At 44.6% G+C, this 16,990-nt stretch overlaps 1 protein-coding gene across 2 annotated transcripts; it reads left to right on the top strand.

Annotated features, from left to right (window-relative positions):
* The first annotated feature begins 390 nt into the window (after positions 1-390).
* Positions 391-15,049, top strand: LOC311011466 (sarcalumenin). 2 transcript variants are annotated; one of them, XM_084006415.1, is made up of 8 exons: positions 391-473; positions 6,704-7,966; positions 9,529-9,615; positions 10,431-10,526; positions 11,379-11,495; positions 12,439-12,672; positions 12,963-13,312; positions 13,540-15,049. In XM_084006415.1, the coding sequence occupies exons 1-8, from the start codon at positions 416-418 to the stop codon at positions 14,038-14,040; spliced, it is 2,706 nt and encodes a 901-aa protein (XP_083862541.1). In that variant the 5' UTR covers positions 391-415; the 3' UTR covers positions 14,041-15,049. The 2 variants fall into 2 exon arrangements, with proteins under 2 accessions (XP_083862541.1, XP_083862540.1); XM_084006414.1 differs by having other exon boundaries at positions 9,526-9,615.
* Positions 15,050-16,990: the final 1,941 nt, after the last annotated feature.

The following is a 16,990-nucleotide window of genomic DNA, read 5'->3' as shown; positions in this document are numbered from 1 at the left end:
CAGCAGAAAAGTTAACATTTCTGATAAACACAGGTGGCACACAGGCCTCATATGAATCTCCTTTTAGGATAAATTCCATTATTGAAGATCATCAGCTGTCAGAAGTGTGCATGTTTTAGAGAAAAAAAGGTGTGTGTGTGTGTATATGAGTGTGTGTATATATATGCTAATTTAAAATCAACAATTCTTACACAGTTAGAGATAAAACTACAAGACTACAGCGTGCCCAGACAGTTTTTTTTCCTGCTTCTCTCTGCTCCCAGCATTCCTGATGGGGCCCAGCAGCTGCTCTGACACACAATGGCTGACATGGATGCAGTTTCTGAGCACCACCTCCACTGGCATGCCCTCTGACCTTCAGCCAGAGCCGTATATATAGCCAGGGAAGATGAAGTGAAGGCCTCTGGCAGCCAAAATGAAGTCTCTGCTGTCTGTCTGCTGTTTGCTGTCTCTGCTGGCCCTGTCTGCTGCAGGTATGGTGAAGGGCATGCGTTTCTATTATATATTTAAAATGGTCAGGGGTTTTAATGCTGCTGGATGCATTTTAGAGTTATTCAAGCAGGTGTTGTATTTAAAATGGAAATGCTAATGCACTGCAGTCTTATATCTGCATAAGCAACGGCTCTGTCTTCGAACACATCAGAGCTTTGTATGTCTTGGTGATTGCTGGACGATGTTTTTCGAGGTCAGTAATGAAGTAAATGTTGAAAATATCATTATTGAGTTGTTTGATTGAATGAGTATACATATGCAGCTAAATGCTTTCCATTCGTTATCTATGGATTAATAGATTTTGCCTCCTCGGTTGGCAAGAGTTGGATTGAAATCTGTTTTGACCAACATCTACACACACACCACAGCTTGTGTAACACAGCTGACTGGGCAGGAAGAGTGTACTGTCTGCGATCTTGTCTGCAGTGTGCAGCTTCGTGGTTGTACGAGTGAAAAAGTCAGGGGCTAAGGTGGCACCAGCTGATGGAAACTGTCCTGCCTCCTGCTGCTTATTCTCTCTGGCCTGGAGAGAAACGCAGTGACGGACTGACTTGGACTCACTACAAAGAGACACTCTCTGCTGCGGCCAAAGCAAAAACTGGCAGAAATGATTAGTTTTCCCACTGGATCTATTTTGGTTTAACTGTCTCCTCACAGCAGTTGCATGTTTGTGTGCAACTCAGTCGGCTCTCAAGTGAGGATTTGTTTTGTCATTTTTCATCAAAATGATGTTTGCAGGCTTACCTTTCATTCCACGTCAAGTTAATGAATACATGTGATTTCAGCGAAGGCACTAGTGATACATAAAGGCACAGATACCCTTGTCTGTCCTTCCACTGGTTCATTTTGGCCTTTGCAATTTGCCGTGGTCAGGCGACAGTCACACGAAGTCACCAGATACTGCGGTCACCTCACCGATACACATCCCACGTAGGACTTTCAGGAATGCACCCACACCAATGCCATCATACGCAGTGGACACTTGTTGAGGCACACATGACAAGACAATCGGGAGTCGTACATTAGTGCAAATGCACTCCGTGTCTACAGCTAAAGCCAGCGATGCATTAAATGTCTCATCACTCCTGCTCTGGTCTGTCTGCAGAGCTGCTAATCTGTCATTCCAGTCAGCAGGGTCCACGTCCAGGGGATGTCCCGGCTAAAACAGGCACGAGGGAGCACAGCAGAGGGCATGTAGGACCGGTGTTCAGTAGCCCAGCAGTATGACTGTTTAAAGTTACACAACTAGACAATCAAGTACGGTTAAAAGACGTAAATGGAAACACACTGAGGTTTTATTTATTTTTAAATTAGCCAGAAATGCAAAGCCACTGTCGGCTGCATGTTTACGTCCCTGTGCATTCTGGCTTTAGGAAGCAGAATGTTGCATGTGTTTGAGCATTTTAACTCCTTTCATCGAGGCTGCGGTCGGAGTTACACAGTAGGCAGGGCGCATGTCATCAGTGCTATAGTGCTGATGCACTCTTTAAAGAGATACTGAGTCACACGCAGCCGCACACTGTTGCAGGGAAGGCGAGCAATAGTGCAGCAGGGTTACGGGCCATGCTCATGACAATCACCGGCAGGAGAGGAGCGCCACACTTCCTGGAAATAGAAGTGGAATTATCCCTCCTTCTTTTCACCCTCTGACTCATTGTGGGGCTATTTCTGTCTCAAAGATGTACCGTCCAGCACCCAGACACCTGTCCCACTCTGTCCCTGGGACACTGTGCTCTTCCCAGGCCTCATTGCAGCAACAGCTGGCTGAGGAACCACCACAGAGGCACATTGCACCGAACTTTAATGGTGGTAGAAGCGAGCAAAAGACCACTCTCCACTCTAGATGTGCTGTCTTTTGTATGTGCACACTTTAGTTCTCCTGCATGTTCAACATACTTTTTTTTTGCTTCAGGGAATTTCAATTATAACCATGGCATTGCAGATACTAAAACATACTATGAAATATCACATTTCAGTGATATATAGTTATATTAACAACACATTAAATTCAATTAAATTATAACGTGAAAGAGCATTTATCAGCGTATCGGCCAATAAATCATGTGTTGCTTAAAAAAAGGATTAACAATCTTCCTCTTTGGACCTTCTGTCCAAAATGTCATGGCAATAAATCCAGTAATTGTGGAGATATTTCAGGCTGGAACAAAGTGATTGACTAACCAACCAACAGACCCTCCATCCATACCCCTACATCTCCAGAGCTTGTGATTTAAAACAGAAAACCTACTTGGGGAACTTTTCCAAATAATACAGTAATGTATTGTTCTGTGCATTTGTCTGCTACAATTCCCCCTCTTTATAATGTCAGGCGTAACATAATATATGTCTCAAAGATCTCTCCATTTTCTCTTCCCTTATATTTCTGTCTCTCATATTTTCCTCTCCTTCTCTTCCTAACCATATTAACTTTAATTGAATTTAGTCATTGCTGGCCACTGCAGCAGAAAATGATCTCTCCTCTTTATCTCTGTAACTATCTCAAGGCATTCGGTGTGGAGGAAAGCCAGTCGACTACATTCAGCTCATGTGATTGTAGAGGCTTCACGGTTTCATTATTTGTCATGGTCTTATCTAAATCCTCACACTAACGTACTTCTCACGTAAACCAGGCAATTAATGGATCAAAAGCAGAGAACAAAATCAGGGAACCGTTTACTTGATTAAGTCACTTCGTTTCAACAAACCAATGGTCATTAGGGAATAGTGACCGACCTTGTTATGTTATGTCACTTAAAGGTGTAATATGTATCTACCTCTCAACCACCAGCTACTTGTGATGATTGAGTCCCTCTAATCAGAAGATCGGCGGTTCCCGGCTCCTCCGGCCTGCACGTTCATGCATGCAGATACTGAACCCCAAACTAGACCTGAAGGCTGTGCCATTGGTGTGTGAATGCAAAAGTGCACACACATTGTGTGTGTGTGTGTGTATGTGTGTCTCCAGTGCTTCCAGGGGTCGGAGGACTTGAAAAGGCCCAATATAAATGCAGGTCCATTTAAGTGTGTGGTGGTGCTGCCTACATTTTCTCTTTGGACATTTTTTTTAAATGCCATTTTCTTAGCTGATTTGGCCGACTTGTTGTTAACAGCAACCGACAAACGTTACACATCACACCTTTAACTTTGGCAGCATGTCTTGGCCGACACACTTCAGGATCTTGGCTGCTGGAGATTCTGCAACGCCGTCGGAGGCTCGATCAGAACAGTGGAGGCTGAAACCTCGACCTACGCCATGAACACGTTACTCTCTCTTTAAGATCACGAGAGCTCCACACTGCAAATGTCATAGAGCTGATGGGTGTGCTGGATTCTTCTCTTGGATGATTTTGATTTTTGGGACTAGAACTGTTTAGCAAATCAGAATGCGTTATGATCAGTGATGGCTCAGATAAGCAGTTTCCCAGGGTTCATATAACACAAGAACACAGTGATCTGACCAGATTCTTATCTTTGGCCTTTGACGTGAATGGGGCCAGACCTTTTGTAAAAAAAAAATAAAAAATGTCATGTCAATGTCGGAAACATTATGGAACAAAACGCCTTCGTCCTCACTGTTTGCACGCAGCACGGATGCTCTGGGGATATAAACGTGATGTTCTCTGGTCGCTAATGCTGACAATCCCCTCAGGAGGTGACAAGCTAACAAAGCTTCCATATATACGAGGTGACAAGCAACATCATGTGAATAAAATTGTTTGATGTGTGATTCAGGCCCTTAAAATAGAGCTTAAAAAGTCGTCATGGAGGAGGGTGCGTGATAAGCAAAGTGCACGGCGTCCTGCTAGCATCCTTTAGGATGTCCAAATGAGCATCAAGCCTTCCGTCTGGCCTAAAATATCAATGCATCTTGAATCAGAAGCAGCTGATCGTGGTTTTGTGGACGCAGCTTCAAGGCTTTGCACTTTGACATCCCCACTTAAGACAGAGAGCAGCTGATAGTCAAACTACTGTCCGTGTGACGTCCAACCTTGTCCTGTCATATAAGCATATTATTCGTATAGTTTTCCGATTGTGGTGCCATCATTCCAAATAAAAGACGCCATGATAGTAGCCGGATAATTGGATTGAAGTAATGCATTGCTGCAGACTTTTCTATTGTAGTACGGGCTCTTTTCGTCTTGCATGGTTATATATGCCTTGACAGCGAGGCAGCATGCACAATAGCACAACCGTGGAACTGAAGCACCTTAATGCAAATTAGTCATCGTTTATTGTATTCATTTTACCACATCCACTCATTTCCACATCAAACCTGTAAGGGCGAACAACTTATCTTGTTGTCTGTTATTTTTTTTTACAGCCTTTTGTGTTTTATAATGTAATATCCAGTATAAACTTTGACCTGTCCAGTCAGAGTAATTGAAAACACCTGTGTGCGTCTGCAGGGCCTTTGAAGGTTCAGGATCGGTTGGTCAAATTACTGGTTAGACATCATTACTTGTAACTATTGTCAGTTTAATAAGTCACTCGCCGAGATGACCTACAGAGAATTATCGCAAAAATCCACAGCTCCCCTCAGCTTTACTGAGATTTACATTGAGTTTAGCTCGTTGCTAAGCTGTCCGGCTGTGATTTCACTGTTTTTGTTGACTCTTGCTGCTCCAATTGCATCTTTTTTCAGTGAAACCGCTCTCAAAAAAGTCACTGTACACTCCAAACTACAGACAGACACGGATAGAGACTACGGTGAAAATAAGGACGTTTTTAGCAGCTGAAAAAACCAAGAACCGAACTAAACGGTCGCCTGATGACGTGGGACCTCATCAGGCGACCTGAAACACGACTCAAAACGAATGTAAAAATCTCTCTATAACGCTGTAACTGTCATAATAAAGCAATAATCATATCTTGTTTAAAAGTTTGCCATATCAACTAAAACAAAAGTATGAAAATAAGAAAGTGCTGTGAAAGCGTAGCAACCACACTCTGGTTGGCAATAACACTGTTTACAGCTCTGCCAGCACGTTTGCCATAGTTTGCACCGTTAGCACCGTTAGCACCGTTAGCTACGAGTCGCCAGCTCTGGTGTCACCATGTTGAGAGCCATTGAGATGCAATCAAAATGCTCCCGATCTCATATCATAAATGAGATACGACAATGTGTTCAACAACTTGTTTCTGCTGCCCCCAAGTGGCCAAAATGATTGCCGCTTTAACAGTGTAATATCGCAGAATGTTAGCTTCTTCCTTAGCATTAGCCTGTCTGCTCATGGAGGGTGTTGATCCAGAAGCTTCACAAAGGTGTAAAATCTGTGACAGCTGCCTACAACTTCATCCCACACGCTGAGCCCATCTAGTAACATGAACTGTGGACATACATCGAGCTGCTTAAAATCACGCCGTGTACCACTTTGTGTCCCTCACTTCAGACTGACAGGCAGTCCTAACTAGATAGAGGTCACCATGTACGCACTGGCTGTAAAGAGTATCTAATGTACAGCTATGCAAGAGCCCTGTTTGAGCTGTGATTGTTTTGAAGCCATAGTAACTAACCTAATGTACGATGCTGAGGAATGTGATCTGGACTGTGTTCGCCAGCAGCTTGTAAATGTCTTGTTCTGTGTTGTATTGAGAGAAAGAAGGAGTTCATCTTTGGCTTTGCCTTGGAGGAAACTCAGTGTCCATATGTCTGGCATCTGTTGTATATTTATTAGAATTATTGCTGGTGGCGTTGTTGTGTTTTCTGATGTTGGACCACTTCTTTCAGTACCTGAACACAGAAATGGCTCCAGAAAACTCCTCTCAATTAGATCAAAAACATCACAACAGTAACAAATGTACACAACGACGTAAATACATGACTCTATTCCAAGCCACCCCGTCCACTCAGCTGTCTTCTTTTAGATCCTCGACACAACTGTCCTCCGCACTTCAAATAGTCCACGCTTTAGTGTCGCCATTCAAGGAGCTGAAATGTGAGTCAGTCATCCGGGAGGTGCTGAACATCTGATCTGCTCTGTTCTCGCCCAGTGACTGAGCTCAGCTCAGCAGACAAAGGTGACTGGTCTGCAGAGGTCCAGCTAGTTTGCACCATGCAGTCTGATTATTTCTCCACGTTTTCCTTTAGAAAGATAACGATGACCTCTCCTGATTGGTTCCGATCCAAAAATGTCATACATTGAAAATGGTTTTGGAAGGATACAACAGCAGAGGGAGTTATCTGGTCTAATCACATGTTTTCTCTTCTTAGAGCTCCTGACGGCATCCTCCATCCACGATGAGGAGCCCGTGGTGCATCTGCAGCTCCAGCAGCCAGAGGGAGACCTCTTCTCCTGTGGATGTGACACAACGGAGGAGCACGCCACCCAGAGCTCCTCCAACGACACCCCGGCCCCAGAGAGGGCCATATGCCCGCCCTGCAAACCCCCACCAGCTGTAGATGCTGAAGAAGAGTCAGCGTCCACCTCAGAGCATGAAGAGGAGGAGGAGGCAGAGGCAACTCCCGCAAGGGTGAATGCTTCCACTGAGGAGGTAACAAGTGATGGAGAGGAAGAGCAGCAGGACGCAGCTTCCCAGGAAGAGGAGGAAGAAGAGGAGGAGACACCAGAGGAGGAGGCTGAGGATCAAAGTGTGGAAGAGGAGGAAGTAGCTGAGGAGGTTGCATCATCTGAAGAGGAGGAGGAGGTAGCTGAGGATGAGGAAGAGGAGGAGGGAATCGAGGAAGGTGAGGAAGAAGCAGAGGAGGAATTATCCCATGAGGAAGGAGATGTGAATGAGCCTCAGGAGGACGTTGCCGAGGAGGAAGATGCTGCTGCCGAAGAAGCAGTTGAGGAATCAGAGGGGGAAGACACGCAGGTGGATATGGAGGCAGATGCTAAGGCTGTAGAGGAGGAAGCTGCTGAGGATGCAGCTGAGGAAGAGGAGGACACAGCTGAGGAAGAGGAAGCCATGGCTGAATCCGAACCTGAGGCAGAAGCAGGTGAGCTTCCTCCAACAGACTCTGAATCTGAGGAAACAGCAGGATCTGAGGCTGAAGCTGAACCAGAAGAGACTGCACAACCTGAACCGGAACCAGAGGAGGCTGCAGAGCCTGAACCAGAACCAGAAGAGGCTGCAGAGCCTGAACCAGAACCAGAAGAGGCTGCAGAGCCAGAACCAGAGGAGACGGCACAGCCTGAACCAGAACCAGAGGAGACTGCAGAGCCTGAAATAGAAGTGGTTGCAGAGCCGGAGCCTGAAGTCATTTCAGAGCCTGAAGTCATTTCAGAGCCGGAGGCGATTCTAGAGCCTGAACCAGAACCAGCAGATGTTCCTGAAGTAGAGCCAGAGCCTGTTGTGGAGGAGGTTGCACCAGAATCTGTAGAGGATGCCACTGTGGAAGGGGAACCAGCGGAGGCTGCATCAGTAGATGTTGCTGAGGAGACCCCTGTGGTGGAGGAGTCACCTGTTGATGTCGAGGAGGTGACAGTGGAGGAGGTGACTTCAGAGGAGCCTGTGCAGCCTCGAATCAAAGGTACAAAATAGATAGCATCATCCGGGTTTTAAGTATGTCACAAGTGACGCTGCAGCATAAAATATCAAATAACATCTTTATGGACATCGGAAGCAGACACCTTGCATTCTTTCCGTAAGACAGTGACACGTAGCGCAGCAGGGGTCCTGTTACAGGGGTCCTGTTAGAGGGGTCCTGTTAGAGGGGTCCTGTTACAGGGGTCCTGTTAGAGGGGTCCTGTTACAGGGGTCCTGTTACAGGTGAGCTGTGCCCATCCAGTCGCTGCTTCAGTAATTAAGGAAGCACGCCATTATATGATGTCTGGGTGTTGACACTTGCTATAAATGATGATGGCTGAGTCTTAAAAGAGTTTCCCATCTCTTACTATGATCCCACTTCATCATCTCATTCATTACGCTTGTGTGGGTGTCACTGGAGGTTTAATGTGTGTTATCTTTTTGACCGGGTCGTTCTTTGGATGTCGACAGTAATTGATTTCAACAGTCAGGGAAAGCCTGTGATATATGGCGCATGTTGTTGAGTTTGAGATGATGAAGCAATTTTTTTTTATTAAACTTTGCAGTTTTGAAATGTTTACTGTATATTTTGAAGGAAGAACATACATATCAAGAAAGCACAGTGTAAAGTAATAGGAATGATATACCAACAAAAAGGAATAAAACACTAAAAACTGCAATAGCAATCTTAATTCAAAGCTAATAAAGAATAATACCTCACAGGAAGAAGAGAAACAGTGGAGCACAAAAATGAGAGAACAACAATCTTCAATATCAAGAGGCAGGGAAATAAAAAAGAACCTGTTGTTTAGGGATTTGGATCTACTGTTTAATAAGGCACACTTCATAAGTTACTTCTAAGTTCTAAGGCTTTATCAATGGTTGATAAATCATTGATGAATGTTTAAAAGCACAATAAAAGGCCATTCATGCAGACATGTTTTGGGTTGTCACATTGTAAAAACCCTATGTGGCTGCTGGTGTTGATCCTCATCTAGCACAACTTGCTTTGTCTTTTAAGAGAACACTTTAACTTAAAGCCAAAAGGATTTTTCACAACCTGTCAACACAAAAAGTTGTTTTTACAAATGGCCAATTACTGACTAAACTGTTCATATAAAACCATGTATGAAGCTCTAGTATGCCTTGTTGGGAAGTGGAAGAAATGATGATATTACGTGACTGGGCATCTGGGTATATTTCTATCTCGGGCATCCAGAGCCCCCCGAATATGACACAGTGTGTAGCTAAAGGGGAATTAGCAACAACCCCTGGTACAAAAATAAACAAACCAAAATAGCAGTGGAAAGGAATAGTCAGTTAGATGGACAACAGTGTGATATAACAGTTGGTCATGTCCTCTCACCAGATGGTCTGGTCACTCACAACTCAGGAAGACATTAACCTGGGCGAGCACTTTTATCTCGTCAGTTTTCAGTCATTGTTCATCAACTAGCAGTGTATGAAACATTGTGTTCCAGGCATCCTCTGTCACATTGCACGTCCCTGCAGTCACAGCTAAATGGATGTTGACCTTAACAGCTGACTGTTGATCCTCCAAAGCAGAGCCCAAGGCAGCGAGTCTGAGGGACCGCTCCCACATCGAGGACACGCTGCGACTGGGCACGACTGAACCCTCGGCAGAGTTCTCAGGTGAGGAACAAAGACGTCTCTCTGCCTGAAACGCAATGAAAGTGCATAAAGCACCTCACTCCCACCAGCGCACGTACATGCACAAAGTGAACATCTACACAGTGAAACACACATCCCACTGATCCAAAGTAGGAAGCTCACAGGGCTGCGCTGCCCACTGTTTCAAGTGTGGTTCAGACTCTTTGCTGTGGAAACGCCTGAAGTTGTGTATTGAAATGAAGGTTGTTTACAGCAACCTCGTCAGTGGAAGAGGAAAACAGATGTGTTTGCATGTGAATGAAAGGAAGTTTGAGACAATTTGGGGGGATTTTCAGTCGAAACTATTCGGGTTAATTGCTTCATGATGTCAAGGTCCTGGGTCCTGTTAAGCAGGAGAGAGTGTGTGTGTGTGTGTGTGTGTGTGTGTGTGTGTGTGTGTGTGTGTGTGTGTGTGTGTGTGTGTGTGTGTGTGTGTGTGTATGTTGTGTACAGTATGCATGTGTGTGCGCGTGTGAGGGTGCAGACAGGACTCGAGGCAGGTGATTAATCAGCGCAAATGTGTAAGTCTGTCCTCGGCCATGAAAGCCTCTCTGTTCCCTTAAACCAGATTGGTTCGTTTCAGAGAGGCCAAAGTGCTGCAGCGGAGCCGCTCTTCTAATCACCTCGGCTCGATTCAATAAACTTTATGAGGGCAATTCATCATGCACGGCCGACGGAATTGTTGTAATCAGTAATGGTAGCAAGAGCATTAATAATATTCTTGTCCACAATGTCTTCTCGCCATTACATCCGAATGATTGCCCCCCCCCCCTCTCTCTCTCCCTCCCTCACTTTAGCTGCCATGAAGAAGCTGTTAAACATCTACCACACTGCCATCAAGCCGATGGAGCAAGTCTACAAGTACAACGAGCTCAGGCAGCATGAAGTCACAGGTAAACCAGCTTCCTGTTTCCGTTGGAGATTACACCTAGATTAAAAAAAACATGTCATGTGACGTGTTAACAGCAGCACCTGCGCTTGCCTTTATTAAGCACCACCTTCACACGATACGTCAACATTCACCCATTCACACACCTCACATTTTGAGGCCCTAAGGTTTGTGGGCTGGAGGAGCCAGGTGACCCGCTCTTACCCCTGAGCCATAGCTGCCCCCTGTGTACAGTGTGGAGTTGTAGGCACACACACGGCCACGACTTAATGTTACCATCAGAAACATGGCACCTCACAGCCCCTCTATCAGATCAACAGACCGCTCAGTATACGGTTTAATAAACTGGAGTTGCACAAATACAGTTATAATTAAGAGGAAATCGAGCCAGGACCGGACATTATTTAAACCAGGCGCACAGAGGAGCACAATAAGGACTCTGTCTGCTGGAAATTAAAGGGAACCTTGTGTGGGCCAGACTCCCGACAACGTTGTTCCATTGCTCTTGAGGGCAGGGAGTATTATTTATGCTGAGGACCAGGATGAAGTCTTCAAACTGTGGCGCGTGTCTCTGGGACCCCTTGTGGTGTAGAATGGAAAGACGTGTTGAGCAGTGTCACGGGAGCATGAATGTGTTCAGGAAATTTCCTTTCACTCTGTTTCATTTGGTAGTTTCCTGTCTGCTAGTGGAAATTTTAACCTCCAGATGACACAAGACAAACAAATCAGGGGCGAGCAAGACATTTCGTTTCTGAGGACCATGAATATTCATGCTTAATAGGCAAGCTGTGGTTGAATTTAAATAATTTTCTCTCACACCTTTTCTTTCTGTTTGTCTTGGTCACAAATTCTGCAGATGGCGAGATCACCTCCAAGCCCATGGTTTTGTTCCTGGGACCATGGAGTGTTGGCAAGTCCTCCATGATCAACTACCTGCTGGGTCTTCACGGCACCGCCCACGAACTCTACACAGGTCCACACTGATAAAAGATGACTGTTTGTGACCCAGTAGGCCAGTTGTCCTGTTATTACAAGTGTAAACCAGAGTAGGGATGAAGAATCATCATGTGAATATATTACAACTAGACGGTTATTCATTAACGGCTTAAAGTGAGACTCTGTAACATTTGATGAACAGAAAGTCCTAAAGTGGCAATTGCAAATTTCCAGTATCTCCACAGGTGTGTAACTGAGGGACCACAAATAGGAAACAATTAATAAAAATGTCTCCTGGTGAGGTTCATCTACGGCATGCTTAAACATATTAAAGTGGGCAAAATGATGCAGTCAGTTACACAGCAATATCCATCATAAGTGTGTTCTATTGCTAATTAATTAAACTTTGTATACATGGGAGAACTGATGTGTTATCGCCTTTCAAAAGTTACATCGTGTTGCTTTAAGGCTTATTGGACTGCGACTAATGTAGTGATGTATGCATAGTAATATGCAAGAAAAATGTATATTAATCTTAAATTAATACAAAATAATGATCCGTAATAACTACTTCTTATGAATTGTACCTTTATCTATCTGTAAAGACAGACAGTTCATTATTGAATTCATGTACTGATAGTGTTTAAACATTAGCTAAACATTTGTTGCCACTACAGAGGACATATGCATGTATGATTGTAAATGAATGCTTCATTATTTAGTAGCATTATTTTATAAAAGTACATTTTAAAATATGACCTTATGTAAAAGGGCCGTCCATAAAGTTGGAATTTTTGCAAATTTCTTGTCTTATATAGCCAAACCAATGTAATCACTGTACCTGGTCAAAAGTGATAACTGATGCATTTAAATAGGAATAAACAGAGGATTGTGTCTGAAAACAAAATATTCAAACTTTATGGGCAACAGTGTACTATAACGCATCAGATCAAATCATCCCCCCTTCATCCCTCCACCAGGTGCTGAGCCCACCACCTCAGAGTACACCGTCATAATGCACGGGGAGAAGCATCGGTCCGTAGAGGGCATCGTCATGGCAGCGGACAGCTCGCGGTCCTTCTCGCCCCTGGAGAAGTTCGGCCAAGGCTTCCTGGAGCGGCTGGTGGGCATCGAGATGCCCCACAAGCTGCTGGAGAGGGTCACCTTCGTCGACACGCCCGGCATCATCGAAAACCGCAAGCAGCAGGAGAGAGGTGGGTGAGACGTCTTCGTATCAAAGCTGCAGATGACCAGCAGACTTGTAGACTTTCCGGAACAACATCTTAAGGATCAAGACGGTGATGAGACACTGACCACCAGATATTAAAGTGGCACATTTTTAATGATGCAGATGAATCAAAAGTGTGTGTAGGGACCCATTTCCTGAACCAGAAACACATTTACAACATGAGCTTTTGCTGTTCCAAAAAATACGTGAAATATGGAAATAAAGCAAACTTGGTCCACGCAGCTAAAACCTCCACCTTTTCATGTTCCTCCTCAGGTTACCCCTACAATGAGGTGTGCCAGTGGTTCATCGACCGAGCCGATCTGATCTTCCAAGTGTTCGACCCCACCAAGCTGGACGTGGGCGGGGAGCTGGAGATGCTCTTCAAGCAGATGAAGGGCCGCGAGTCCCAGATCCGCCTCATCCTCAACAAGGCCGACAGTCTTTCTACCCAGAACCTGATGAGGGTCTACGGGGCCCTGTTCTGGAGCATGGCGCCCCTGATCAACGTCACGGAGCCTCCTCGCGTGTACGTCAGCTCCTTCTGGCCTCAGGACTACACTGCAGACACCAGTCGAGAGCTCTTCATGAAGGAGGAGACCTCTCTGCTGGAGGACCTCAACCAGGTATAAACTGATATCTTCTTGACCTTTATTGTTCACGACGCTTCGACACCCAGATGTGGATTTGGGACTTTATTAGTTACATGAATGCTAACCACAGTTGAAAGAGTTCACAACACTTAAGGTCTCTGACAGATTGACGATGGAGTTTCTTTTAATACTAAATAAAAGACACTATGATTTATCTCTCTCCCGACACCTCCTATCATTCCTCTCTCTTCTCCCTGCAGGTGATTGAGAATCAGATGGAGAACAAGATTGCGTTCATCCGCCAGCACGGCATCCGTGTGCGCATCCACGCCCTGCTGGTGGACCGCTACCTCCAGACCTACTACGACAAGCTGGGCTGGTTCAGTGACCCCTCCGAGGTGTTCCAGGACATCGTCAACGACCCGGACAAGTATTACATCTTCAAATCCATTCTGGCCAAAACCAACGTCAGCAAGTTCGACCTGCCCAACAAGGAGGCCTACCAGGACTTCTTCGGCGTGAACCCCGTTTCCAGCTTCAAGCAGCTCTCCTCCCACTGCAGCTGGACTGGCGGATGTCTGCTGGAGAAGCTAGAGAGGGCCATCTCCTACGAGCTCCCGGCTCTGCTCAGCAGCACCAGCAAGGCCGCAGACAAGCCCGCCCCGGCGAAGGCTGCACCCGCTCCTCCGCCTCCGCTCCCCGGCACCTGTGAGGGCCCCGGGTGTGAGGAGAAACCCAAGAATCGCTGGAGGAGGCAGTGAGATGGAGGCGAGGGGGTTCAGGAGAAGGAACAGAGGAGACAGATGGCGGCAGCAGCCAGAGGGTTTCCTGACATAATCCTCAGTGCGGCGATTTTCGTGGGAAGTGGGTATGGGAGAGACTGAGCATGAGGGGAAGAGAGTTGAAAATGTGCAAAGATGTACCAAGCAGACATGGGTTAGTTTTACAACAGTTCTCTGGTACACATTGTCCTATATGACACATTCTCGGTGGGTCAAAACAAAGCTGTTCTCTTTTTTACTATGGTCTGGTAGGTAGACACAAATAGAGGCTTGAAGTCAACTTTCCATCTGAAGCCATTTGCTGTCTGCAAGACGCCTATTTCCTATGTCACCTTCCACGTTAATGAAATGTGAGGATTAACGTTTTCTTGTTTCTCACTGTTTTCAAGTTTGTACATTATTTATTCAAGGTTTCTCCTTCAGAGGAAGATGCTGGCAGCGGTTGTATGTCTCCGATGTAGTGATGCGGTGAATGCTGCCACTCAAGTCTGAAGATTGAGATTTCAAACTGCCGTGCTGTGTTTTTACAATTAAACCTGTAAAGGTTATCGTCGCCGTGTCAGGATGCTTATTTTTCAAATAGTGGCACATTCAAATAGAAATAAGGGTTCAACCATGTTCAGTCACTGTACTGTACTGCACTACCCTATTCTGTACTGTCATTTTTTTTCTTTTATTGTACAAATCTTCATTCATTATAGAAATACATTTTATTGAAACATTTCTCCATGCTGCACTGAGGACTGAATGGACTGAATCCAACCACGGTGTTCTCCTCAAAACAACATTTAACTGTAGCTTTCTGTTAAAGCGTGTCTTTAATGTCACCGCAGCCTTTTCAGCCCTCTGAACTGTAGTCTTACCTCAACACGGCTGCATACCACATGGGCATTTCCTGTAAAAATGAAATATTTTCATTGTTCCTTTAGGTCTGTTTGTAATTGTCATTCGTTTTTGAGTGATTTCTTCTGAGTAAAGAACAAAATGAAAAATCTACAGGCTTGGTCTCCTTTTTAAAGCCACAGACGTTACAGATGAAAACGTCTTTGAAAAGAAATACATAATTCATATCACTTAGTTGTTCAGCTGCAAAATGCAGAGATAGTGTTTTGGAAAATATGGACCAATTGCAAATTAAAAGCACAGCTCATCCTCATAACACACAGCTCTGGTTAGGAGAAATGATTGCAGGCTAATTTGTTCATACATAACAGCATTGTATGAATTAGAAACATGATTAAATGTGTAACAGCTGGGTGAGCACGCATTAGCCCAAAACCCCATTAAGAATAAAATAAAAGTGCTGGTTAATTATCCCCTGCAGTGACTGGAAAAAGCCACCAGGAGGCGCCTTAATTCAATGTGTTGCTCAGACAGAGCAGAGTGCATGGTGGATATTTATTATTAGTTGTATTTTTAATGCAGGGGGAAGGAGAAAACCCTAACCCAGCCTGTTATATATGTGAATATTCATAGTTCTCCATGATTAAATCTGGTTATAATCTCTGTAATAATAAATTAGATCTCATTCACAGAAGAAGAGTGTGTGTCTACATTAATATTTGACAGTGGCTCTCTGTCGGAAGTTAGTTTAGTATTGCTAACACAAACACCCGTTGGACTGATCCCACATCAGTCAGCTACCCAGCAGTGTGGCAGCGTCAAATTAACTGTTAACAACGAGTCACTCGGGTCTACTTTAATGTGTCAATGAATTTAAATGTCCCTGGTCACATGACTACAATGTCACAGCTTTCACAATAAATACTCACTATCATCCTTCGTGCTGTCAGACGGTCCATCCTTGGTATTCAGACGAAACAAATGACACGATAAATGTAATGTGAAAGCTGTATTTGCATGCACCAAACACCATGACATAGTGTCACTGAAGACCAGAATATCACTCCCAGCGGCGATGGCATCGTTTCCATTGCATCTGTGTAAATGTGTTATTGCGTTTGCTTCTCCGACTAACTTCCTTTAACTGCACTAGTTTCCTTAATTCAGCACCCTGGCAATTTGATTGAACAGTAATTCAAACTAAGTTTTGTTTGAACAAAATGATCCAGATAATAATCTTGTTCAACAATCATTTTGTCCAAACAAAGTGTGTGTTTGAACAATGGACCACGGACTACAGTATGAAGCTGGAACAGCAAAGGAATCCTTCTAAAAACGTTTCACCATGAGGCTCTCTCATAGCTGTCAGTGTCACATGGAAACTTCTTCCTCAAGCGTGACATAAATAATATCAGAAATATCCATAAAGTGATTTTGAGTGTAGAGTTTAGTTAAGAGTGTGACATTTGTTGGGCCTTGGAGGCCAAAGTATGATGGTTGCTTGTGGATTTGAATGTATACAAGGTACTAGATTTAACTGATGGGTTGCTGAGCTTTTAGCATGCTAAAAATGACTGAATATGCAGGTGTTAAGCCGGCATAGTGTTTAGCATGTATTGCTAAGTAGGATTAAACACTGAGTACAGCTGAGGCATTTTTTAAGGTAATTGGTTGCAAAACAAAGGAGCACTATTCAAGAAATACCTCACACATCTCACCCTAAACCAATAAATGTCAACCTCACAGTGATGCTATAGAGCAAAGATCAGGGGATCATCAAAGTAATCAATGATTCATCCTCTGGGCACCATGAAAGTCATCAACGCCCATCCCATAGCTGTTGAACACTTTCAGTCTAGACCAAAGTGGTCTTCTAGCATGGCAAGAAACCCCACTGCTGGTAAAAGTGCACATGGGCTTTTCAAAAGTGGAACACATTCAAGAAGAAAAAAAGAAAAAAAAGACCTCACAATTTAACATGAGCCGCAATTTGTCACCATATTCGTTGGCAGCTTGTCTTTCCCCCTAGTGCTCCTCTTAAATACTCTGGGGGAAAATCTGCAGCTGTCCTGCAGCTGGCCCTGAG

This window comes from Eutrigla gurnardus, assembly GCF_963514095.1.
Source record: "Eutrigla gurnardus genome assembly, chromosome: 3".
Lineage (NCBI taxonomy): Eukaryota > Metazoa > Chordata > Actinopteri > Perciformes > Triglidae > Eutrigla > Eutrigla gurnardus.
The sequence above is the reverse complement of the archived record's forward strand: the minus strand, read 5'-3'. Positions and strand labels throughout refer to the sequence as shown.